The sequence below is a fragment of the Clupea harengus genome, chromosome 13 (assembly GCF_900700415.2).
Source record: "Clupea harengus chromosome 13, Ch_v2.0.2, whole genome shotgun sequence".
Taxonomy (NCBI): Eukaryota; Metazoa; Chordata; class Actinopteri; order Clupeiformes; family Clupeidae; genus Clupea; species Clupea harengus.
This window is the reverse complement of record NC_045164.1, coordinates 14,986,699-15,013,145: the sequence shown is the minus strand read 5'-3', so window position 1 is coordinate 15,013,145 and position 26,447 is coordinate 14,986,699. Positions and strand designations below refer to the sequence as shown.

At 40.5% G+C, this 26,447-nt stretch overlaps 2 protein-coding genes across 3 annotated transcripts in view; one reads left to right on the top strand and one right to left on the bottom strand.

Annotated features, from left to right (window-relative positions):
- Positions 1-6,339, bottom strand: part of zcchc24 (zinc finger, CCHC domain containing 24) — a 37,144-nt gene extending 30,805 nt beyond the window's left edge. Inside the window, exons 1-2 of the mRNA XM_012838540.3 lie at positions 5,414-6,339; positions 1,747-1,947 (exon numbers count right to left, since the gene is read on the bottom strand). Of these exons, the coding sequence (XP_012693994.1) occupies positions 1,747-1,947; positions 5,414-5,650 (438 nt within the window). The 5' untranslated portion in view covers positions 5,651-6,339. The remainder of the gene's footprint in view (positions 1-1,746; positions 1,948-5,413) is intronic.
- Positions 6,340-9,202: 2,863 nt separating this feature from the next.
- On the top strand, positions 9,203-26,138 carry anxa11a (annexin A11a). 2 transcript variants are annotated; one of them, XM_031579637.2, is made up of 15 exons: positions 9,203-9,342; positions 10,480-10,753; positions 11,306-11,361; positions 11,885-12,112; positions 12,736-12,823; positions 15,373-15,467; positions 15,807-15,920; positions 16,969-17,059; positions 17,807-17,886; positions 18,711-18,767; positions 20,913-21,006; positions 21,421-21,516; positions 23,711-23,769; positions 23,865-23,987; positions 24,793-26,138. In XM_031579637.2, the coding sequence occupies exons 2-15, from the start codon at positions 10,489-10,491 to the stop codon at positions 24,850-24,852; spliced, it is 1,506 nt and encodes a 501-aa protein (XP_031435497.1). In that variant the 5' UTR covers positions 9,203-9,342; positions 10,480-10,488; the 3' UTR covers positions 24,853-26,138. The 2 variants fall into 2 exon arrangements, with proteins under 2 accessions (XP_031435497.1, XP_012693983.2); XM_012838529.3 differs by having other exon boundaries at positions 11,789-12,112.
- The last annotated feature ends 309 nt before the right edge of the window (positions 26,139-26,447 follow it).

Genomic DNA, 26,447 nt, shown 5'->3' with positions numbered 1-26,447 from the left:
CCATCTTCTGTGTTTCCGTTGGCACGTGAGGGAAGAGCTGAAATTCAAATCAGCGGATCAGACTCACATTTACATTATGCCCCGGGACTCTAGCTGCTCAGCAGACGCCCTGATCTCAGACCAGCACTGACATCAGGACACTCAGACCTCATCAACATAACCTTCTCCCCAGCACTGCCATCAGGACACTCAGACCTCATCAACACAACCTTCTCCCCAGCACTGCCATCAGGACACTCAGACCTCATCAACACAACCTTCTCCCCAGCACTGCCATCAGGACACTCAGACCTCATCAACACAACCTTCTCCCCAGCACTGCCATCAGGACACTCAGACCTCATCAACACAACCTTCTCCCCAGCACTGCCATCAGGACACTCAGACCTCATCAACACAACCTTCTCCCCAGCACTGCCATCAGGACACTCAGACCTCATAAACACAACCTTCTCCACAAGGTTCGCCATTTTCACAAACGTATTACAACATATTCAGGTTAACGTATCCATCATCATGAATTCCTGATAAGACTTTTAACATAAATTAAACATGCATATCAGATATAAACTGCTTACTCCGAACGACCGGTTTAGGAATTATTAGTAGAAATGAGGCTTAGAATCACACATATGCTGCATATACCATAACTATGCACTATCCTTTGGGAGGGGGCTGAGGGGAAACTCAGACTTTCTGAAAAGAACAAAAACAAACGAAACAAACGCAAATGAAAACACAGAAGAAATTGCGGAGTGATGTAAGCAAGTGTGGGGTATGTTTTATCACTGGACAAGTCCTTTAGTGAACTATGGGGAACTCTGGTCATCTTTCATAGAGGGAGGTTTGCCATTTTAATCCCACATCTGGAATTCATTGCCATTCCACGGCTCCTCTGACTCAAGGCGGGATTTGAGAGAGTACCTCACCCACTGTTTTTGTCTATCAACACAAGCCCTTGAAACATTAACAACCACAGAAATCACAGCTCAATGACATGGTGTCCTTGGTCTCAAAATCACACGATTTTCTACTTAAGTAAAGATATTGGTTACAAAAAGGGTACAAACGGTGCCTTTAGGTTATGAGTGTGGGAAGCACAGAGTTGTCACATTATGCCCTAAACTGATGCTTCTCATTTGGATATAATGGTGGTAAGGGAAGCATCACTTTCCTCTCACCCACACAGTTCGTCAAGGAAGCATGTATACAATCTATGCTTCAATGTATAGCATCGCATGTCAAAATGATGTCTTAACTGATGATTCTCAGGAAAAGAGTTACTGAGTTGAGCTGAGTTTTAACTAAATACATTACCCGGCAAACCGTCTTGGGGACATGTAACAGTTATACTGTATACATATGTTCACTGAATGTACACTGCACTCCTGGTTTCTTCAGATTATGCCAGGCTCTAACTATGTGTGATTGTGTTATCACTTCCCCACAGCAGGAAAACCGCAGCACTAACCAAGTACAAGAGCTGAGTTAATGCTGAGTATTACTTATTGAGTCTTCTCATGAAGGACTCATATATACATAGCAGAGAGGGATTTTTCAATGGCCTCTATGGTTGGCCCAGCACAGAGTACAGTAGTTCGCCCAATTAACTTGATACACATGACTAGCAGGACAGAGGGCTGCCTGTCTGGCAAGTAGGTCAGGCCTGGTGCTGTCTCTGTGCGGCGTGTGGCTGGATCCTGCTGGGCTGGCCGCGTGGAGCCCAGGGCCCAGCACTGCACTCACCTGGGGGCAGTCTTTGATGTAGTGTCCCTTGTTGAAGCAGAGGTGGCACAGGTAGTTGGGCGGGGGTCTTTTGCTGGGCTTACGCGGCTCAGAGGAAAGCGAGAGGTCAGAGAAGTGGTCCGTCAAGGAGTTCAGCCCGTCCACGATGTTGTTGAGGGATCCGTAGGGGGAGACATTTTTGTATAAGCTGCTATTCAAGGCCTGTGGAAAATACATAACGACTGTTAGCATAGCTCTACATTTGTGTTTTTGTTACCTACATTTGTGTTTTTGTTTTAGCAGCTAGCAGTCATAGTTGAACATTATGAGAATACACATCGTTGCATTATTGTCCTAAATATAAGGCCCCATATTTTTAAAGACAAAATGAAGAAGTTGTTCTGAAATTAAAACTAATAAAGCCACCCCTTCACTAGTGATTAATCAGCAACATTTTGGACCTCCCTCCAAACCACAGAAAGCTATCAAATATGTTGGAAGTCGTTTTTGTCCCATTTTTAAATAAGACTAAATTTGAAAGTAGAAGTTAGCAAGTGGAAACTAGCTCCCGTAGACTATGAGCACTTGAGGCCCCGTGTCAACCTGATGTTGTAATGCAGAACAAAATGGAGTGCCATGAATTTGAGCAGATATTGAAAGGCTGAAAAGCCAATGCTCTACACCTGGAGATCTACAGCACGCAGAGTTTTACTGGCCCTGTGAGAGATGTCTTCCTCTGAGAGGATGAAGTTATGGTTGGAAGACTTTAGTTATGGTTGATGTCAAATGTTGCATAGCATTGAACTCTTGGCAGGCAAAGCAAACTGGCGTCCAAACCTAAAGCTCCTTTGCCAGGACAAGGGAAACTAATCTTAAATGTATATATCTAATCTGTTCATTTCCAGGATAAACCCAAGAAGTACAGTGTGTACATTATTTCTGTATTACAATCTTCCAGTGATCCTGCATATGCCATTTATCTACTGCCTTTGAATCCACTCTATAACTTTGTGTCTTAGTTGTGTATAGACATCAGTTCATCTTGCTCTTATTTAGAACAAATTACATAGAGCTTTGTTCTCCTTTAAATGTTTTAACTATCTGGATGCATAGCCATTATCATTAAACATTCTTGCCCAATACATACATCACGATATAGCTGATTCTATACCCCACTTTATAAAAAATGAGTCATTGAACCAAATTTAGTGAAAGACCAAAACAAGGGATAAAGGTGGCGAGGGACCGGAATTTCCAAGTGTTTAAAATACTTTCAGAGGGATCAGCTTATCATGGATGAAGCAAATGGTCACCTCACTCTTGCACAGCAGGGGACGTTCTCTCTCACACACCTTCTTCTCTTTCACACACACACTCTCTCCTCTCTCTCTCTCACACACACACACACACACTCTCTCTCTCTCTTTCTCTCTCTCTCTCACACGCACACACACACACACACACAGGCACACAAACAAACAAAAACAAAAAATCCCAGTAAGGTCAGAGCTGCACCCCTGCTGTCTCCTGATTGAGAAGGTGACAGTTTGCCCTCAGCTGGAGGTTGTGTCCACAGAGGCAGTGGCATACTGAATGCGCACTTCTCCTAGCAGGGAGACTATTTACTTTTCTGAGGTTATAGCATTTACATAAACAGCAATATCATTTTGAAAAATAGAATAAACTCATATAATTCTACTTTGCTATGTAATAGTTTTGTGTGAGGAAAATGTGTATCTCTACTCAATTTGATGAATTCCTTGAAGATACTTTTGGTTTCTGGATGACAGTGTGTATATTAATAATGGTGCCTGTTCAGACAGCCGCTAGGACACCTAGCAAGTTAATGTGTCTCTGTCCTGCTTCATGAACAACCCCAGATACCAACAGAGATGGGTACAATGGCAGCACATCTGCATATACACACTTATATGCATTCTGATACTGATTATAATAAAGACAAATATTAAAGGACTGATTTGATCAGTGATGACAGAGGCTGAGAACAATGTACCCAATGCTATATTGCTAGTACTTGCTGTACAAACAAATGCAGTTTCTTCCTTTTTTTTCTCTAGCTTTACACCATCAATTACTGTATAATGCTGACATCACATCATAAAGAAAACAATGTCCACTCCTCATCAAATTAAAGCATTTTTATTTTACTTGGCAACACTTCCCCCAAATCCACAATCTCAATTTCACAACTGCTTCCAGATTCCATGAGTGCACATCATTTAGGCTAAACCCATTCCATATGTATGCTGATCTGTTTGAAGTAGACATGCCCATGATTCAGGTTACTGAATCTGGTTTATGTTCTTGGATGGCAATGGTTTTCTATCTGACCAGTTGTGACACCATTGAGCATCATTTTCCATGCTGTTCAACTGACATGACATGTCATGTCTAACACGAAATAATAACAATAATGTAAAAAAAATGTAAAGTGCTTAAGATAGTGGTGCTAATGTCATTGTTCTTCGTTACCTTGATTACTATGCCTAAATACTGAAACGTTTATTTTAATTCAAGGTTCACTCTAAACTTTTACATGATAAGATTAATTACTTTGCGAGCTTAACTTGAAAGACACAAAAACGGCAAAACAATCAGTTACGAGCCATGCTTGTTTACATGAATTAGATTGGAGGGTAATTAAAATCTGCGTTTTGGGATGAAGTTATTTTCAACATTTTGCATGTTGCAAACAATTGCATGCTTCCACTGCAAATTCCACTAACTTGCATTCTTCCATCGCATATTGAAGCCACTATAAAAACCAATGAAATTTGCAATGAATCGGCACTTATGTAGGCCACTAAAATATAACCCCGTGACCCAGGCTCATCAGTATGCAGACCACAAACCAGACGAAGGTACGTGCTGTACATGCAGGCTGACCTCGACATCAAGTTAACACGAAACAATTGACTTTTAAGTAAACTAAGCTCACCAATCAAAGCTTGAGAATATCTTGGCCTATCTCTCAGAGGTAATTTTCTAAATTTCTTTTACTCCTGTAGGCCTGTCAAAGCTCAACTTAAGGCCTTTCTCACATTCTTCAGGCGCCGCCTTGATATGTTACCTATAGACTACATAGGATAGGCCACTGCCTGGGTACTCGTTCATCCCTGGCTCTGTGCTCAATTTGATTTGATTTAATGGTCTGCTTTGTCTTTAAGTGAAATAAATGTAAACGTCGCCGGTGAAAACAGGCTCCTACTTTGGAGTGTCATTATTTTCAAATAGCACAAGTGTATGCTATACCTTAGCCAACATTTAGTAAGTGACAGAAGAGAAAAAGTATTTGCCCTTGATAATAGGCCTATAGCCTATCTTGTCAACAAATATAATCAATTCATTCATTGGCCCTCCATGCGTTCGTTTTATAATTGTCATTTAATCCAAGTTATCGTAGATACAAAATTTGCGATCGTAATAAGATTGTAATTGTGATTGCAATGATGGGCAATGCCACATTACATCGAGAATACACAATAAATGCCATAGAGCTTCATCTTACAAGAATGGCCTATGTTTCCACACACTGAAAGAGTTACAGCCTAGTCTAATACATTACACTCCACTCAATCCACAGTACATGAATCTGTTCACAGAAATAAGGTCCGAGAAAGAAACGAATGGACAAAATGAAGCAGCTAAAAACACGGCAGTTACTAACCTCATTCCTCTGGAGCTGAAAGAAGTTGTTGAGATAGTTGGAATTTAGAGACGAGCTCAGGTCAGCAGCGGGAGGCTTGCTGTAGTTAAGGTCCGGATGGGAAGAGTTGGGTTCGGGTCTGAAGGCATCAAAGGCACTGGTCTGGTGGGTGTCTTGTAGAGACAGATAAACCCAGTTCAGAAGCTGAGCAGGCTGATACACTGAGGCGCTGGTGTCAATGGCAGACAACAAGCTCATCTTTAAAATGATAAACTTGCTCTTCCACCGTTTCGTTTGGGTAATTCAGCTTCGCAGGCTCGCTTAAAGTTTAGCCTACTGAATTAGCCGTCTTGCGTTCCCTACTCCAAAATAGACTGGTTATTGTTCTTTCCCCACAGACCCTGTCTTCTCGCTGGGATCGTAGTCCCAGGCTTAATATTAGCCTACGCAAAAGTCATTGCTCTAACATGTCAGTATAAAAAGTTTTAGCCTCAGTCAGCGCCCCGTTATCTCTCTTTATTTGCAGTGTTACAGCAAGGAGCTCATTGCATATACAGTTAACACCGGGGAGGGTCACACGTCATGCAAACCAATGGTTGGTCGGTTTATAATTTATGCAGATATATTTTGTGACTGTTTAAAAATTGATTGGATATACATTTCAATATTAATATTAATTTCTATGGCACTTCGCGATTGTAATTGGTTTCATTTCTAAATATTTATAAGTAGGCCATATATTTATGAGCGTAGCCTATATCATTTTTTCTTAGCGCTGTCGTGGTGAGACGTAACAGAAGGGAGGAGTTCACTGTGAAGTTTCGAAAAGATCAGGAGGCAAGAATGAGAACGAGGGGACAGATGTAGGTCTAAAAGTGCTTCAAAGAGAATGTGCGTAGACCTATTTTAAAGGTCTATCTATGCAGACTAATGCTCACTGCTCAGAACGCAACGTTGAAATCCAATACACTCAGTCTGCTTGAAAAATAGGTTAAAGCTTTTTATATATATATAGCATTTTACTAATATTTTCACTAATATAAAATAACGTTAAACATATATTTATATGTTTTCTGTTATTTTATGTTGGTGAAAATGTCAGCTGCCTTTAGACTAAGGTGTTATTTCCTATTGAGCGACCAAACAGGCAAGAGGTAAACAAATGGCGGTGTTTATTCTGCAGAGGTGAGACTTCCCAAGAGTTGCCTAACGCTATGAAGTAGGTAGCCAACACATGTTATCCTCAGATAATTTAGTTCTCTGCATTAAACAACATCATATGGTAATTGTACATTTATGAGATATTAGAGTTTCTAAGATATAACCACCACCACATATGCCACTGTAAATACCGTGGACACACATAGTGGAAAAGAGTGATGCTACCTTGCAGACTCAAACACTATTTGATAAATTACATTAGCATATAGAATTCCATTCCAATCTTATCGCTCAGTTTATCTGTTTTAGTTACCTATGTTACCAAATAATAAACATAGGCTGGATGCAATGATCATATAACATTTTCAGACATTTGCAAAACACTGCACTTAGGCCTACCAAAAGGCTGGTCTGTGCAGCTCTAACGCTTTATTTTTATATAAAGATGTGTAGGGCTATGTATCTACAAAGTTATGTAATAACCCGTGAACATTTTGACATACACTTACATTTCAAAATCTAGATAGCATGGCAATGCAATAAATTAGGCTTAAGACACCTGGGAGAACTTTCAATGATTCTGTTCCTATGGTGACACAGCATCATCTCCCTTGCGTGAAAGGGGTCACTCTGCCACCTACTGACCATAGTCATTTAAATTTTTTTCCATCTGTAGGCCTGTAGTTATGTCATAGGGAACATTTTTGAGATTAGAAGTTATTTTATAATATAACCACTTTTACATTGTACAGTAAATCAATACTCTATTACAGTACAAACAAACTCAACAAAAAATCTGCCAGATTTCAATACCAGTATTGGCCAGATACAAAAGCCTTAAAGACATTTTTTTTAAAAGTACAAGACATGTTTTACATAAACCCTTCTTTTGATTTACTGGAAGCTTGAGAGAATGTGTAAAAATGACACGATGGCAGTGGGATAATGACTCATTAAGAACAGTTTACAGTTCTTGAAGTTCTTCCCTCCGGCAAGAGGCTGCGGTCCATCAGGACCAAAACCTCACGCCACAAAACCAGCTTCTTCCCGGCTGCCGTTGGCCTTATTAACAAGGCCCGGGACCCCCACCTGACGTGGACTCTTATCCCGCCCCCACACCTCAAGTCTGTGTTATGTTAACACACACTACATTGCTCACTGCACATTGCACATTCACTTTTGCACTCCTGCCCTGCTTTTTGCATTTTACCACTAATATACTTTTTTATATACATTTTTTTTTAAATATATATGTATCCTATATACTGTGTCCTATATACTTCTCTCATGTGTAGTACTTAGTGTGTTTTTATGTTATGTGTAGTACTTATTGTGTTTGTATGTTTTTATGTTCACTGTATGCACCTACACACCAGAACAAATTCCAGGTAGGTGTAAACCTACTTGGCAATAAATACTATTCTGATTCTGATTCTGATTGGTTTAGGTACAGAGTGATTCAATTATGTCATGATACAATACTGGTAATATCAAGATCTCCCATCAGTGTCCTCTGGCCATGAGTTACTGGTTTGTTAATCAATTCTACAAGCACATTTTGCGTGGCATTTATTACGAATGACGATGGCAAAAACGCCTAACAGGAAATCAGGGAAATGATTTTGTGTTTTGCCACCAAACTTGATGAGCTTTAAGCCACACTTTTTTTCAAGCTGTATTTGACCACTAGGTGGTGCTCAAAGTAAAAAAAAATGATATTTACAGTAAAAAAATATAGCCTTGAGAACATTCCCAAATTCCACTTCAAATAATTACACACAGAAATAGGTGCACGTGACAGTTCACATGATAATCGATGCACATACGACTTCACTATTTGATTGCTCCATTACGTCATAATGAAAGCACCACACTAAAAAGCAGCCAATCTGTTCAACAAAATGTATCAAACGTATGAATGTTTATTAAACATTTAACCAAAAGCAGACTGACTGGCTAAGGTCAGCGATTATAATAGCAATCAGTGTAGCCAATATTAATATTATAGGTCTACATGAATCAAACCTAGAGTATAATATAGCCCAATACGTGATGTGCCCCCAAAATTCCTTCTCCCTTGAATACTAAACATGTCAATGCTCATCTCCGTTCAGTCGCCCTAAGGCGACTGAGGCCACTGTGGTATAAGCTAATGTGGCGTAGGAGAAGAATAGACTAGAGCATAGACTACTAGTTATTTTCCATAACAAGTTGTGTTTTTAAAGAAGACGTATGCTAACATCTCAACTGACGTAATGGAACTGGGTGGCTGGCATTGCTTTTAAACTGAAGAATGCGGATTTCATGTCAAGCCTACTCTGGCTCTTCCAAGACATTTGCGCATGCTCCAAACTTTATCTTCCTATGGGCTTTAAATAGCCTACTACACTCCACAAACATGAGTCGTTAAGACAGAATGTACACGATATATTAAGGATAATGGCCAGCGTCGAGTGCATAATATAACTATAGGGAAAGGTCATGAATATTTGCATGTTTTCATGCCGTCAAATATGCCCACTTTATATTTGCCTTACATAGCACACCTTTGAGTCACTAGTCCAGTGTCCTTTTGTCACATTTTCCTATGTCACGTAGCTGAGTCACCTCAATCACATGTTTTTTGCTTGTACGCCTTATTCATGGACCGTGTCAAAGCTATATGTAATCATCTGGGTGTTGCACTTGAACGGAAACTCTGAGTCCCACCCACCTTTGACAAATAGGCTACACATTACTCTGGCTTCTTCCTGAAGAGTCCGTTTCAGGAAGACACGCAGCAGCAGCAAGTAAGAAACAAATTGATACTTTTAAAGACCGTTTTCTGTTGTGCACGTATTGTATCCATTAGTTTACTCTTGTGAAGTGCTACTTTGTAAGTTTTAAACGTTTGGACCAAATGTGTAGCCTAATTTTAATTTAGCCTAACCTAACGTCGTGAGCTGGCCTAGCGCACAGGTTTAGTGTAACGTTACTACAGTAAACATTGATTGTTATCTGGCTACTCGTGTAAACTCTGAAGTTTGAAGTACAGTCTACACTAAAACATCGATTATTTCCCACTTACCGATGTAGATGATTTTTAGCGTACTGATATAGACTAGTAAGAGGGCTATACCAGAAGTGTCATCAGTCAGTTACAGCCCAGTTGCTGTAGGCCTAGGGTAATTAGCCTACCAAATACGTGAAGCCCGAATTCTCTGCCCCGTACAATGAATAGTGTCATTTAAAAAATGCCTTTGAGAATACAGGAGAAGAAAAACTTAATTATGATCAAACACATACAGTACATTGCCTACTCAATCATCAAGGTTTCAAGTATTTGTCTTGCAAGTAAAGTTCTCCATTAGATATTAGGTAATAGACATGCCAAAGGCCTACGAAGGGTGATCTGTATAATTTTATATTTGATTAATCCAAAGACTTTAGGCTGTGTAGTTAATTAATTACTGTAACTGTAATGGATGACATTACAACAGGAATATGTGCAATAATGTGCGATATGTCCTACTGTTGTTTGACTTACGTAATGGAGAGATAAGATTATCCTGTTGCCAGTGAATATGGTCTTGTATGTTTACAATGAGCATCTCCTAGGAAGTGGCTGGATATCAATAGATGTCCATATAGGTATGCCCAATAAGAATGGTGCCTTAAACACTTCTGTATTCCTTCGGTCATAAATGTTGAGCAAAACCTGTTTTTTGTATGGGAGCATATAAAGGGGATGTTAGCATGCTATATTTACTGGCACTGTGATGCTAAGTACATGAGACAAAAAGACTAGTGAAGTCACACTATATGCTGTGAACACCTTTAATTCTGAACTAACTTCCATTATTGTGATATTTCTTTTTTTCTGGTAAATCCCATATGCCTGCCTGCCTTTCCTTTTTGAATTGAAATACCACAATTATACCTTGCAGGGTAAAAGAATGAGTTATCCTGGATATCCTCCCCAGACTGGCTACCCTCCCCAAGCGGGTGGATACCCATCCCAGCCTGGAGCTTATCCTCCCCAACCAGGCGCCTACCCACCCCAGGCTGGGGGTTATCCACCTCAGTCAGGGGGCTACCCTCCCCAGGCAGGAGGGTATCCTCCTCAGCCTGGCGCATACCCTCCACAGCCTGGCGCATACCCTCCTCAGCCTGGCGCATACCCTCCACAGCCTGGCGCATACCCCTCCATGCCTCCTTCAGGTGAGACTTCAGCAAGCATTGTTCAAGGAGCGCATCTTGAATCAAGTCCATGATTAGCAGATGCTAATGTAACTGATGTGCCTTTGGGCCTCATTTCTGGGCCAGTAGCCCTGTTTAAGGCATTGAGGAGCAGGGTTTACGCCGTACAATACCGACCCGCTGGCCTCTGTTGCTCCATGTCATCTTCCAAACAATTTTCCACTACCTGAATAGCATTACTTTCAGAAAGCGTTTTCCCTTGCCATGGGTCATACGACTCATATTAGGCTAAACCTGTGTGTCGTCAAAACATTCACTGTTGGGAAGCAACCATTCACCATTCACTCACTAGCTGCTTTGTTTATTCATCCAGAATACCAGCTAATCTTTCAGCTGGTTTCATTACTGAGGCTATCTAATGTAGCCGTCTGTTCTGTGCTAGCACTGTTTACATTTGCCGGCAAATGGCGGTTATAGCATTTCTTATCGTTGTTTTTTTTTTACAGCACCATCTGTTAGTCTGTAGGTCATCCTAACCAAGAATCTTTTCTGCTTTACTGTGTCCTCTCTTAGGAGGTTGGGGTGCTCCCGCAAACCCTGGATTTAATACTCCTGGCCTGGCAGGAGTGGTAAGTCTAAAACTGTCCTCCCCAGGAATCACAATGATCCCCATTCCCTGTTCACTGTAATTAAACGGCGGCGTGGGTAATGGTTTCGTCATGTATCGTATGCATGAAACAGGCAATCATTACAGGAAATTGCATCAAATCCTGCCTCTTTTCTTTGGCTCATTCAATGTCAAAAATAACCCTGTCCGTGAAGCAAGGCAGTTATCTCCTGTGACGCTTTGCAGATGCTGCAATTAAAATGGCCTTCAATTAGCCAGAGCAATAATTTTGTCAAAAGGTCTTGTCAACCTACTTTCCTTTCTCATTCCTGTCAGTTTGGCCATCCCTGTGACTCATAACATGTGTGACCTGTCCTGTGCTTTGCTTGCTCTCTTCCCTTCCAACCCTGTGCTTTTTTTATGTGGATGCACATTTCTTCACCACACAGGCCAACCAGATCTCATCTGCCATGGGGGCCTTTAATCCATCCATGTTCAATCAAATGCCCGGTGGTTACCCTAACCAACAGCCCATGTACCCACAGCAGGGACCAGGCATGCCCCAAGGCCCTGGGATGGGCTACCCAGGTGGGCCACAGCCAGGCCAGCCTATGCCTGGTTATCCCGGTGTACCCGGCTTGAACCCATCCATGCCCGGCTACCCCAGAGCACCATCGCCAAACCCGTCCATGCCAGCCTACCCCAAAGTGCCTTCACCCAATCCGTCCATGCCAGGGTATGGAGGAGGTGCTCCGGTCGCTCCTGCCATCAATGTAAGTACCGGAGTTAGGGACTACGACACCTTTATTCAGATGTACCCGTGCGTTACAGTTATTAGAGACTGCGACAACTTTATTCAGATGTACCAGTGCCTTACAGTTATTAGAGTTTTATTCAGATGTACCAGTGCTTTACAGTTATTAGAGTTTTATTCAGATGTACCAGTGCTTTACAGTTATTAGAGACTACGACAACTTTATTCAGATGTACCAGTGCGTTACAGTTATTAGAGCTTTATTCAGATGTACCAGTGCTTTACAGTTATTAGAGACTACGACACCTTTATTCAGATGTACCAGTGCGTTACAGTTATTAGAGACTACGACACCTTTATTCAGATGTACCAGCGCTTTACAGTTATTAGGGACTACGACACCTTTTATTCAGATGTACCAGTGCTTTACAGTTATTTGAGGGATACAGTCATTTTCAAGATTGAAAGAATTGTCCTCTTTTTTATGGGTGGCTGTTTTTTATGTTTTGTAGATATTCTAGATGCCAAGCAGCCTTGTTCCAGAGGCATACGTATTAAGAGCCAAGAACTGTTAGCACTTGACAAATAGAAATATTTCTGACTGCTACGAGTTATACGAGGATATATTTTTGTATTCTTTAGAGAGGATTCAGGGGGAGCATCAAGGACTTTCCAGGAGCAGATCCTTTGAGAGATGTGGAGGTTCTAAGAAAAGCCATGAAAGGTTTTGGTGAGTAAGAGTCCTGTTCAAGTTGGTCCTGTACAATTAGCCGTACTCGTACCTATGTCATTAGCAGTATTTCACAATGCACAAAATGTTTACAGACATACTCTGGTCAAATTCTCTCATCGTTGTCTTCAGATGTATACTGCAATATACATACATATATTGTATGGCTCTGCAAAACTAGCTTGTATCAATTTGAAAAGGTAAACTAGTTCCTATAGACTAGACCAGGGGTCTTCAACCGGGGGTCCGCGACCCCCAGGGGGTCCGCGGAGGTACTGCAGGGGGTCCGCCAAATTATTTCATCTGAAGCATTTTTCCCTCTTCCAAAAATTAAAAACGTCCAATAGGCTACATAAACATAAACAGATCGTAACAATTGCTTTCTATTCGTTTATAAAATAATACATAGGCTACCCATGAATCTTCACGTGATCATTTGATTACCATGGCAACATATGCACTTTTAGCTACATTTAGCTATCTGGTGCCAAAACACGTTACCTGCCATAACCATACAATTTAAAAGTTTTGTAATTTCTCGGAACAAAAGCTCCACGTCATACAGCACTGATGGCGGTTCAGATGATCTACCTTCAGAGGATGCCAACATGCCTTAATACCCAAAAACGCAAACTGTAGAAAACACGTAAATATTCAAATAATTATCTGAAGTTTGGCTTCACCTACAAAGAGACCGATGGTGACAAACTACCAGTGTGCGTGGTTTGCTCTCCCGTGCTATCAAACGAAAGTATGAAGCCATCAAAGCTGCAACGACACGTAGACTTAGAGACAACCCATGCTCACTTGAAAGAAACAAACATTTAATATTTCCCGTTTAAAATCTTTTGAGGGCCAGCAGACAATCAGCCACAGTTGGCGAGCTAGCTTTAAAACCCTCTTATCAAGTTGCATTACGTGTCGCTCAGACCAAAACGCCATACATAATTGCGGAAAGTTTAATATTGCCAGCAGCTAGTAATATGTGAAAAACAACGTTTGGGAAGGAGGAGTACGTGAAAAAAAATGAAAAGCATCCCTTTGCTTTTTTCCCCCTTTCAATTGATGAATTGGCAGCTGATGTGAGGGCACAACTAGTCGCGAAACTCCCGAAAGCAGATTATTTTGCACTACAATTAGATGAATCCACAGACATGTCAAAGACCCTCTGTTTTTAGCGTTTGTGTGGTTGTCTACCAAAATGAGATGCAGGAGGAATTTATATTCTGTAAGCAGCTGCATGGACGTACAGAAGAGTTCAGAGACTTTCAAAGTGATCGACAATTTTTTCCGTGAACGTGATATACCCTGGCCAAAATGTGTCGCGATGTGCACAGACGGTGTAAGAGCCATGTGTGACGCACTGAATGCTTCATAGGGAGAATCTTGTTGCCAAAGACATGAGTGATGAATTGTCAAACGTCAGGCCTCTCACTAGATCATGAGATATTTCATCCATACTTAAGCTTCTCAAGCTACTCAATTCTTTGTCCCCCCCTCATTGAATACAGAGTAATGGCTAACTGTAAGGGAGAAAAAAAATCATAAAATTATAAACAGAATAAATTGAAACGAGTTGTGTGTTACAAATTATGTATCATTATGTTCAAACACGTGTAGGGGAGTGTGTTTGTGTTTGTGTGTGTGTGTGTGTCTGATACTTAGTTCCAGATAAAATATATGAATATCAGGCCTAAATTTGGGGCGGCGGGGGTGGGGGTCCCTGCTCAGTGTCTCTCTCAGCCAAGGGGTCCTTGGGCTGAAAAAGGTTGAAGACCCCTGGACTAGACTATAATGGATAGCTATTCTAGGGATAATCAAAAACAATGGTCATGTCTACTACCGCGCACTTGTGCACTTCAAACACTGACTTTCAGTGCTTAGGGCGTTCACACTGACAGAACCACTAGAATACAGGGCACTGAAAATACCCGGATGGCGCACTGCAAAAGGTAAAAAAATGCAGTGTGAAACGATGGACACTACTCGCCCTAAACAGGCGCCATCTTGGCTACGTAGTGGAAGAGGAGGAGCCCTAGGAGCGCTAGTAGACATAGCTAATGACTTGAGTCAAGATTCAAAGACGAGCACTGGGAAGAAACAGCCACTGTTCCTGTTCTACTGTTATATTCATGTGATACACTTCATAGTTTGTTGAGCTATAGTTTGAGTCCTAATCATTACTATCCATATTAGCCTGGGAAAAATACAAACAGTACAAACTGCCTCTCTTTCACGTTAGTCATTTGCAACAGAAATATGGTTATGTGGTTTGGAGCATTTTCTGCGGTGCGGAAATGAAACACACGTATTTAACGTATGTCATGATCAAGTGCACGCAAGCAAATATGTTCTAAAGCAAATGGAGGAGTCCAGTCATAATACTACACATGTTGGTCCTGTAGCACAATATGGTTTACTCTTGCTGTTTTGGTAATATTCTGATTTGAGTGTTAATGTGTGTTAGAATTACAAACCCCAAGAGGGAGAAGCGAGAAATTATTTCTATTTCTTTTAATCGCATGTGTTATTTCATTGTTTTTTAACAGGGACAGATGAACAAGCCATTATTGACCTACTTGGCAGTCGCTCAAACAGGCAACGTGTTCCTCTCCTGGTAACATTCAAGACTGCATATGGAAAGGTAATACTCTCAGTATCATCGATGATAACCAACATTATAGATGTATAGCTCATTGAGAAAGCACTGTGTCATTTGTGCCAATGTAGATATAGGTTCAGAGTCTAAAACCAGACTAAGGGAATCACAGTTAATTGTTGAAACCATGTCAACGGTAATTGAATCAAGTTTTACAGTTAGAGAACAGGTGGGGGTTCCCGTTAAAGAACAGTTGGGGGCTACTTTCAGTTTGACTGGAAGGACATCTGACCCCCTCACCTCCTCCTATTTGAGTCCCAAACCCAGAATAGCCTCAAAGGGCCCCAGATGATAAATCCAGCCTGTTCCTCTTTCCAATTTCAGGATTTGATTAAAGACCTGAAGTCTGAGCTCTCAGGGAACTTTGAGAACCTGGTGCTGACTATGATGAGGACTCCAGCCCAGTTGGATGCCTGTGAGCTCCACGACGCCATTAAGGTCAGTACGGTCCACTAAAGCACCAGTGGCATCTCATTTCAGGTGATGTCAGAGACAACGTATGTGACGCCAACCTAATATCATAATGGTAACCTTTTGAATAAGTCGCTGTATTACACTTATTTGTATTCATACAGTAGCTTACATCAGTTTAACTCCTGAAGCATTTTTATTTAAGGGCAACAGGGCAAGAGTTCTTTTGTAACTGTACTCCCTTCTCGTCTTCCTGTCAAAAGTCTTTAGTAACATGAAAGCATTTTATTGCAGTCACCATGAACATTTTTCAGTGTGAGTTCAGTGCTTATAAACCAACCTGTGTGAAAAGCCATACATCACTTAGAATCATATTTCCTGTTTGGACTGCAAGGCTGTGGTCTCTTGAAAGTGAATGAGGTTGGGTTAAATTTAGAGTTGATCAAGCTATATGCCTGTTTGCTGTTTTTGGAGCTGAAGCTAGTTACTATTTTTAAGCACAGAGAATGAAAGGCAAGAATTGCCATGTCAATGTTCATTAGCAGTATTTCACAATGCACAAAATGTTAACAGTTAGACATACCAAAATTCTCTCATCGTTGTCTTCAGATGTATACTGCAATATACATACATATATTGTATGGCTCTGCAAAACTAGCTTGTACCAATTTGAAAAGGTAAACTAGTTCCTGCTTAGGTATCGGGGGGGATAAACCATCATGGCTAAACATGCATAACTATTTGAAGACTATAATGGATAACTATTCTAGGGATAATTAAAAACAATTACTTGAGTCAAGATGCAAATACAAGCACTGGGAAGAAACAGCTACTGTTCTTGTGGACTACTGTTATATTCATGTGATACACTTCACAGTTTGTTGAGCTGTAGTTTGAGTCTGTGATCATTACGATCCATATTAGGCTGGGAAAAAAACAAATGGTACAAACTGCAGCTCTTCCACGTTGGTCATTTGCAACAGAAATATGGTTATGTGGTTTGGAGCATTTCCTGGCGTGCGAAAAACAAATGCGAAAGCACACGTATTTAGACACGAGCTGCTTTTCTCTACAGGGAGCTGGCACTGATGAGGCCTGCCTGATCGAGATTCTCTCCTCTCGATCCAATGCAGAGATTCGAGAAATCAATCAGATCTTCAAAACAGGTATGGTTAAGAAGTGTGTATCTCAACACCATTCATCAAGATGCCCTGCTCAACTTCCAAACCCCATTCTGTTCACTGATATGTTCATATATTTCAGAGTACAAGAAGAAACCCCATTCTGTTCACTGATATGTTCATATATTTCAGAGTACAAAAAGAAACCCCATTCTGTTCACTGATATGTTCATATATTTCAGAGTACAAGAAGAAACCCCATTCTGTTCACTGATATGTTCATATATTTCAGAGTACAAAAAGAAACCCCATTCTGTTCACTGATATGTTCATATATTTCAGAGTACAAGAAGAAACCCCATTCTGTTCACTGATATGTTCATATATTTCAGAGTACAAAAAGAAACCCCATTCTGTTCACTGATATGTTCATATATTTCAGAGTACAAAAAGAAACCCCATTCTGTTCACTGATATGTTCATATATTTCAGAGTACAAAAAGAAACCCCATTCTGTTCACTGATATGTTCATATATTTCAGAGTACAAAAAGAAACCCCATTCTGTTCACTGATATGTTCATATATTTCAGAGTACAAAAAGAAACCCCATTCTGTTCACTGATATGTTCATATATTTCAGAGTACAAAAAGAAACCCCATTCTGTTCACTGATATGTTCATATATTTCAGAGTACAAAAAGAAACCCCATTCTGTTCACTGATATGTTCATATATTTCAGAGTACAAAAAGAAACCCCATTCTGTTCACTGATATGTTCATATATTTCAGAGTACAAAAAGAAACTGGAAGACGCCATTAGTGGAGACACCTCAGGTCATTTCCGTAGACTCCTGATCTCTCTTGCTCAGGTACATGACCCTCCTACAGTATCACTGCTAGTTTGAACTCCAATGAAGTACAATACAATGAAAGCATGCAATGTGTGAGTACTTCTGCTATCTGTGTTGTAATTCATGACTTTGACTGTGGTTATGATGTCATTTTCTATCTCTACTGCAGCTTGGCATTATCAGCCAAAATGTTTCAAGCTGACTTTTTGCTGGGAGTTATTACACTGTTAATAACTACATTTCCTACTCATGCAATCTGTAAACTATGAGGAGTGGGTAAGGTGATGTGGAAAAAGGAAATGTTACAATAAGAAAGCCAGCTGCACTTCAAGAAACTGCAATTGGATCCTTTTCCTTTCAAGTTACTTAGAAACATCTATTGAGATCTTTACCTAAAGTGGTTAAAGTGGGCAAGGGTCTCTCTCAAGGGCAAAGGGTCTCTCTCAAGGGCAAGAACTCTTGTGTCTCTTCTACTTGTGGTGTGAGAGATTCCATCTGCCTCATAAAATCGTCCATTTGTCAACTCACAAAATGTCATTCTGACCAGTGGCCATTTGGGACGTGCCTCACCCGAACCAATCCCTGTGTAGGGCTTCCAGGCCACAGCTAACGCAGCTACCCTGTGGGGTTAGAGCCGAAACACTCATCTGGTCACAGTAATGAATAGGTGATAATAATAGGAGATATTATCATTCACTGTGAGAGACATGTAGATATTAACTTCTCCATCACCACAGGGTAACTGTAATAAACACACCGCCATCCTGATGCAACATAGTCAAGGAAAGAAAAACATCATTTGGAATAGAGTGCTGATTACAAGGGCTTGTTTCTGTTCACAGGGCAACCGCGATGAAAGGGAAAATGTGGATGTGTCTTTGGCTAAGCAAGATGCTCAGGTGAGGTCTCAATGTATTTTCTCAGCTTAAGGTACTGTAATGGATAAGGTACTGTAATGGATAAGGTACTGTAATTGATAAGGTACTGTAATGGATAAGGTACTGTAATGGATAAGGTACTGTAATGTATTGTTTTCCCCAGGATTCTTCTTCCTATTGTTATTCTTCTAACTGATTTTCTGCGAAGAATTCAGCTTTAACCGCTTAACGTGGAAACTTCATTCAAACTTTATTTTGTAGTTTTCTTTATTAATTCTTTATTATTTTTTTTATTTAATCATCTTTAACATCCCCATCTCTTTTTTTCACTCACTCACTCTATCACACTATCACAATAACTCCATCAAACTATCGCTCCGTCACTATCTCTCTTTCTCTCTATGACTATCACTCTATCATTGTCTTTATTACTTTCTCTCTTTCTTATGGGGAATCTGTTTCATTTCTTTCTCATTCATTCAGTCTCACTATCACACTCCCACCCTGTCACTAGCATTCTAAAGTATAAAATGTGAATGATCAGGGTCAGTGGATCAATGGGGGTTGTATTTACACACACCCTCCTGTCCCAGATAGTTTACTAGGAAAAAGCTGATTTCTACACGGAAGTAGGGCATGTCTAGACTGCAGCTATTATTAGGTTGCGTTTAGTCTAGTTTAGTTTGTTTTGGATGGAAATGAAATCAATGATCCACTATTTCAAAGTTAGTGAATTGTGTGAAATCAAATTTCTATTAGCTAATTATGTCCATCTGTTAGTGAGTGTGTATGTTCTGAACACATATGCTACTGCACACACAGGATGCAGCCAGAATTATCATACCAAGCACAAATAGCAACTGAACTGTGGACATACGACTTGAAAAGATTACATTTAAATTGTATATCAATTGTAGAGTTGTATTGGAGACAAACTACATTAAAATGACAATACATTTTACAATAAATTAATGTATACGTGCAGCTGATTGATGGAAAAGCCTTTAAAAAGGCTGTATTTGATTTCACATTCAAAGTGACCACGCTATAGGCCTTTAACTCAGAGACAACACGTCGACATTTCATTCCCGCAAACTTGTTGAGCACCAATGTTTGCAGCGCTCTCTCTTTCAATCAAAAGTAGCACAAGTTGCGAGGCGCTCCTCGTCCATGGTGGCATGGAAAGGTTTCTTCAAGGCGGCTGAAGAACCGTTCTGTCTGTGCGCTGCTCCAGGAAACAAGCAGGAAATACAAGGATAGCTGCAAAGTTTAATTTCTCAAAATCAGGTCACCCACAAAAGGCAGTCTTGGGTTCAACGTGATCACAACCACTTGCAGGCTTCACATAGACATTAAACAATCCTGAGATAAATAATGAAACATCAACCGAGCGAAGGCTTATTCTGATGTCAATCTAATGTTATAAAATGAGGGGGAAATGAACCAATGTTAATTTAATGGTTGCAATTCCCACCGCAAGCATGTCAGAAGATTATCGTTCATGGTACTAGGTCGCCAGGCGATCAATTACCAGTTGGACTTAAACATTTTGCGTCCATTCTTAACCACACCATAACACTAAATAAGTGCTCAAGAAACGTTTTTCACTGTGAGTGGGAATGGGGTATGTCTGTGTGTGTGTGTGTGTGTGTGTGTGTGTGTGTGTGTGTGTGTGTGTGTGTGCAGGTGTGCAGGGTGGGGGTGTAGGTGAAATGAAATGCCCATCCCTACTTCATACAGCTTTTAAAGGGCTAGTAAAGCGCTTGCACCACAACTACATGGCATGACCTAGCATTAAATAAACTGCAGTTAATATACGGGTGCTGTCAATACATGGATTTGATTTATAAAATGACTTAAGTTGGGGAAATACTATATAAGATAAACCAAAGTGTGGCAAAATCCATGTTGTTTCCCCTCTCTCCTCCTTTTTTGCCTTCATTCTAATTTGCCAGTCATTTACCACATGTATTGAGTTACTTAAAATGTTCTAATCTTTTGTAGCTTATATTTATTTAGAATTTAAAATGGTTTGCTTTGCATGCACTGGTGTTTGCTTCAGGAAATGCAAATGTAGTTATTTTTGTTTTATCTGTTATGATCCATGTATACCTCCCAAGGTCCCAAGCAGACCTCTCTTTTGATCTTTAATATGTTGTCTTTCAGAGTCTCTATGCTGCTGGAGAGAACAAGCTAGGCACAGATGAATCCAAATTCAATGCCATCCTGTGCGCCAGGAGCAAGCCTCACCTCAGAGCAGGTACGGAACAACACAAGTGCCAAGACATTTGGCACACAATCCTTTAAAGCAGTGAAATCCTCAGTGAAGCCAGAGTTGTCAGTATGTTCATAGTCATCCTCCTCACGGAGTGCTCTGCTCTCATTGATTTTAGAGTTGGAGTTTAGAGTGTAAAGGGTAATGATCTTCATGTCTTTGATTTTTATCACAGATTATAGTAAACTATTAAATGTTTAGTTAGTAAGTTTAGTTCATATTCATTTAGGCCCCTGTCTCTCCATTGTAGTTTAGGAAATTCTTTATGTGCTTTAAAAATGAATCCTGTGTGTGTGTGTGTGTATGTGTGTGTGTCCCTGTGTGTGTATGTGTGTGTGTCCCTGTGTGTGTGTGTGTGTGTCCCTGTGTGTGTGTGTGTGTACGTGCATGTGTACACAGTGTTTAATGAGTACCAGCAGATGTGTGGTCGAGACATTGAGAAGAGCATTGGCAGAGAGATGTCCGGTGACCTTGAGAGTGGCATGGTGGCTGTCGGTAAGAACACACTCTGAATGTCCAGCACTCGTGCACACACAAAAAAACACAAACATAGAAACAGAATGGATATCTCTGTAAACATTAATACTTTAAAAGCTTCAAAGGGAACAAATATAAATAAAAAATTCTATATTAAATTTGGTAACATTTAATCTTGCTTTATTAGAATGTACAAGAACATTTCTTGTGCATTGTTCTCACAGTGCCTGCCAATAATTGTATTTCCTTATGTTTTGTGCTGTCGCATGCTGCTGGCCCTGTGCAGGGTAAAGTGCTGGCTCTGTGCTGGCTCTGTGCTGGCTCTGTGCTGGGTAAAGTGCTTTGCTTCTATACAAACTCCAGCCGGGCATTTCACAACGAAGGTGTAGGTGTGTCATAGGCCTAATGTTGACTCCCAGTCATCTGTATCTGTCCCATACTGTGTGGAGCCTGTGCTCTGGGACCTGCTATTTAAACAGTCACCTTATTCCGGATATGAGAAGAGAATATGCATTCTTTAGTGTCTGTGAGAGAGAGAGTATGCATTCTTAGTGTGTCTGTGTGTGTGTGTGTGTGTGTGTGTGTGTGTGTGTGTGTGTGTGTGAGTGTGAGAGAGAGAGTATGCATTCTTTAGTGTGTGTGTGTGAGAGAGAGTATGCATTCTTAGTGTGTCTGTGTGTGTGTGTGTGTGTGTGTGTGTGTGTGTGTGTGTGTGTGTGTGTGTGTGTGAGAGAGACAGTGTATGCATTCTTTATTGTGTGTGTGTGTGTGTGTGTGTGAGAGAGAGTATGCATTCTTTAGTGTCTGTGAGAGAGAGTATGCATTCTTAGTGTGTCTGTGTGTGTGTCTGTGTGTGTGTGTGTGTGTGTGTGTGTGTGTGTGTGTGTGTGTGTGTGTGTGTGTGTGTGTGTGTGTGTGTGAGAGAGACAGTGTATGCATTCTTTATTGTGTGTGTGTGTGAGAGAGAGAGTGTATGCATTCTTTAGTGTGATGCTATTCCAAGTGTGACCCATCTTGTTTACTGATGGATGTTGTCATCATCTTGTTTACTGATGGCTGTTGTCATCATATTGTTTACTGATGGATGTTGTCATCGATTCTTGCTGGTCTGGTAGAGAGGTTGCTTTTCCCGTCTTTCGGGTGGAGTGGAGTGTCAGTAGTAAAGGCATCTTAGTAACCAAGAAAACGAATAGCTACCAGTCTTTTAGGGGAATTTAGATATACCATGGACTCTAAATACAGCTACCTTCACAGTCCATTTGAGCCACATTCACATATTTGTTTAAAACATGTATTAGGGAAAAAACAGAAGTCAGTCGGGTGAAAGGCAAAAACATTTACTGCCATGTAAGAAGACCAGCAAGACTGGTGACAGCAGACACCAAAAAAAACAATCAGTTGCTTTTGGACTTGTGGTGAGGAATATGCAAAACCCTATGTACTGCAGTCCCCTGCCACCTTATCACCCAATACACAGGGACCTCACACAAGAACCCCATTGTATGATGAGACTGTTAGGATGACTCATTTCATAGAACAATTAGAATTTCACTCATAATTTATTTTTTACGCAGAATTAGTTGCATTAGGAATGTTGCCCACAATAGAGCTTAATTCTATTGCTGATGCTATGAAGCATATCTGTTGTTTGTCTATAATCTATAATGGGAAGGTTTCAACTCATTTCAAGAAGTAAAAAAAAAATGCAAAATAAGTCTAGTCTAATGTTCTTGCATGAGGTCCACCGTGTTGTTTTCCTGTGTGTCTGCTGTGTTTGTTGTGCATGACAGTCTTTTAATGTTTATTATGTAAATAGAATTTAACTACAAAAGGATTCCAAACAATAACTCCTCGAGGTTTGCCACTCATATAGAAGCCTTTGATGGCCTTTAGATGGCCGTTAGATGGAGGCAGTATATTCTTAGAGATTGGCTTGTCAGAACAGCCCTACAAATACACCCCCAAAGTCCCGCCCCCCTGCACATGCACTGTTTGGGCAGGGACACGTGATTGACAGACAGATTATTGTCCTGATTGTTTGGCGGGCAATCCTGTGGTCTTAATTGGTTTGATCTGAGGGGGTTCCAGAGTCTGGTGAAGTGACTTGCTCAGAGCACATAGCGTCCTGTTGAATTGCACTGACTCCACCTTTGGTTGCCCTTAGGGCAGATGAGTAATGCATGTCAGACTCACTCTGTTTTCCCTTTTCTAGTTAAGTGCATCAAAAACACACCTGGCTACTTTGCTGAGAGGCTGTACAAGGCTATGAAGGTAAGGAAAAGGATGTGTATGATCTGTAATGTGAAGGTTCTCAAAGCCTGCATGACGGCGCCGTGCTGCACTCTGAACCTCTGTTATGTGTGCAGGGTGCTGGGACCAAAGACCGGACCCTGATCCGTATCATGGTGACCCGCTCTGAGGTGGACATGCTGGATATCCGACAGGAATACTCGAGGACTTATGGGAAGTCTCTCTACAATGCCATTAGTGTAAGTCACTTTCTCCTCAAACCTCACCACTTCCCCGTTTATCTCATATCTCTCTTTCCACTACTTATTAGCATACCAATATACCTACAGTAAGGTTTTTGAGATCTAAAGAAAGAAACACTTTAAAACATGTTTTTGTTTGTTAAGTCATCCTACAGCCTTGTATATGAAATGTGTGTATGATTAAAACATAAAACGTACCAATTACTTCTAGAGATGTTAGCAAGTTAGCCTAAAGTAACCTAAAGTGGAAGTGAATATCTCTCTGAAGTTGCTTTACAAAGGGACTTTCAGGGACTTTGTAGTTTGGCGCCCCCAGGTGGTGAGAAAAATGCCCTAAATTGTGCATGGCTGGCCTTGTTAGTGCTCACTCCTTTTAATGACGACGCATTTTCAGTTGGTCAGCACTCCACTAGCAGGCCAAGCTGAATGACCATTTTCTTTCCATGTGCTATTCACTGTGATTAAAAGTCAACCTTATATCAGTAACTTAAGGTCAGCCTCTGCATCTTTCTATACACAAGTGTGTGGACATGCTGACATGCTGTATGTAATATTACATGAATGTGTAATTACCACGTAAGAGTGCATTTCAAATATGTGCCCAGACTTAAGCATTGAAGTTCGGCTTCTTTCGCAGACTGTTTCACCACCATTGTCTTCTTTAAACAAATCATGTGTCGCATAAAAAGACCTGCATGCTGTGTGCAGATTCCATGCAGACTTTCGAGTGTCAGTTGTGTAGCTGGAGGTACTGAACATTTCAAATGTATTTGAAATATATATATTTATTTTTGGATGGCAGGGTGACACTTCAGGGGACTACAAGAAACTCCTGCTGAAGCTGTGTGGAGGGAGTGACTAGGGGAAGGCTTCAGCGCAGGACGGAAGATCTGACATCATTCGAGTCATTTCAAATATGCATTTGCTCTACGCCTGATTCACATTGTAAACCATTTTACTGCATGCATTAAGTTGCCTAAAAGCACCTTTCAGCAAACAAATATTTCTTTTACTATTTTTATAAACATTTTTTTTAAGAATGTTTCATATGTTTTGATGTGTGATCTATGCAGCTGTATATGCAAATATTGGTGCCATTTAATTAGTTTGGAAATGTTGAGACAATCATATCAGATTTGGTGGATTGGCTAGAGTGGTACAGTGGAGCATTTCAGCTTCTAATACACATATCTATTTATTTTTATATATGCTCACAAGTCCTTTCCCACATGCTATACAACAATCAAGCGTTGTGCTGGTATACAGTCCTTTTAAAAGGTGTATAGTGCTACTGATTATAGAGATGTACTTTTCCTTTCATTGTTTCTTAAAGTGCCAATCATTTAATTTACTTTATGTTTGTTTTTCTGATCATCTAATATAGTTTAACCATTTATCATTTGTAGCTGTGTTTACAGTTCACCCTATCAGCTACAGATTACAATAATTTGGGAAAATTATTTAAAACATGACATGCCACAGAAAAACCACACAAGACACATATCTTTAAATAAAAAACCCAACACATCGTCTTGTTAGGTGGCTGTGAACAGTCTGTTTACAGAACTGTTCTCCAAATAGGAGATGGATGGAATCAAATCTAGTGCCAGAAGAAAAGCAAGCCGTCCAAACAGCTGTGATTATATTCCAAGCAGCAGCCTGTTAGTAAGCTCTTAAGGAACATCCTCCCCTTTACCGTAAATGAGACACTCACCTTTTGAAGTGCTGCCTGACTGTGACCTCAAAGCATCACTCTAATGATGAATCCCCACTGAGCTGAGGATGAGTCACCCGGCCGCTCTCATCCCTCCCTTACCCCACGTCCTCCTCCACCTTCACCCCCTCTCAGCTCGCTCTTGCTTCAGGGTAACACACAGCAATTAGAGGGGATGCTCTGTTTGGGGGGGAATTCAGCATCATCACACTGTGGGCCCCCTATATGAGCCCAATGCTATGTTTTTATATCCACGTTTCATTGTCCTTATTCTGCAATAGTTCTGCTTTGAAGGCATTCTATTTTGTGCCTAGCATGTTTTATATCCTTGCCAGTAGAGGGCAGCGGTGCCATTACTTTAGTGATGTTCAAGCTGTATGGCAGATGCAAGAGAAAGAAATGGATGAAGCAATAATAAAATGTTCAAGTCCAAAGGTATTTGTTATGATTTTTGAACGCATCGAAACAGGTCATATGGAGTTCATATATGAAGAAGTATTCTTAAGAATGCTAATGTTTCATCATTAGTTTACAGTGTCATTTTTATAATCTTACCAGTTCCCTGCCTTGTTAGATGTCTTGAAATAGTCATACGGCACAATCTTAAAAGGTGAATGATGATATTCTGTAATATGGCCACATATTTATAACATAAAGGTTCACATTATAAACATAAAGGTTCACATTTCTGAACATAAAGGTTCACCTTTTTAAACATTAGGGCTCTACAACAAGCAACAATG

Coding starts and splice junctions, on each gene's coding strand:
- anxa11a (XM_012838529.3), top strand. CDS start 10,489: ATGAGTTATCCTGGATATCCTCCCCAGACTGGCTACCCTCCCCAAGCG. Junction 15,921..16,968: donor AGCTCCACGACGCCATTAAG/GTCAGTACGGTC, acceptor TTTTCTCTACAG/GGAGCTGGCACTGATGAGGC. Junction 17,887..18,710: donor TCCTGATCTCTCTTGCTCAG/GTACATGACCCT, acceptor TTCTGTTCACAG/GGCAACCGCGATGAAAGGGA.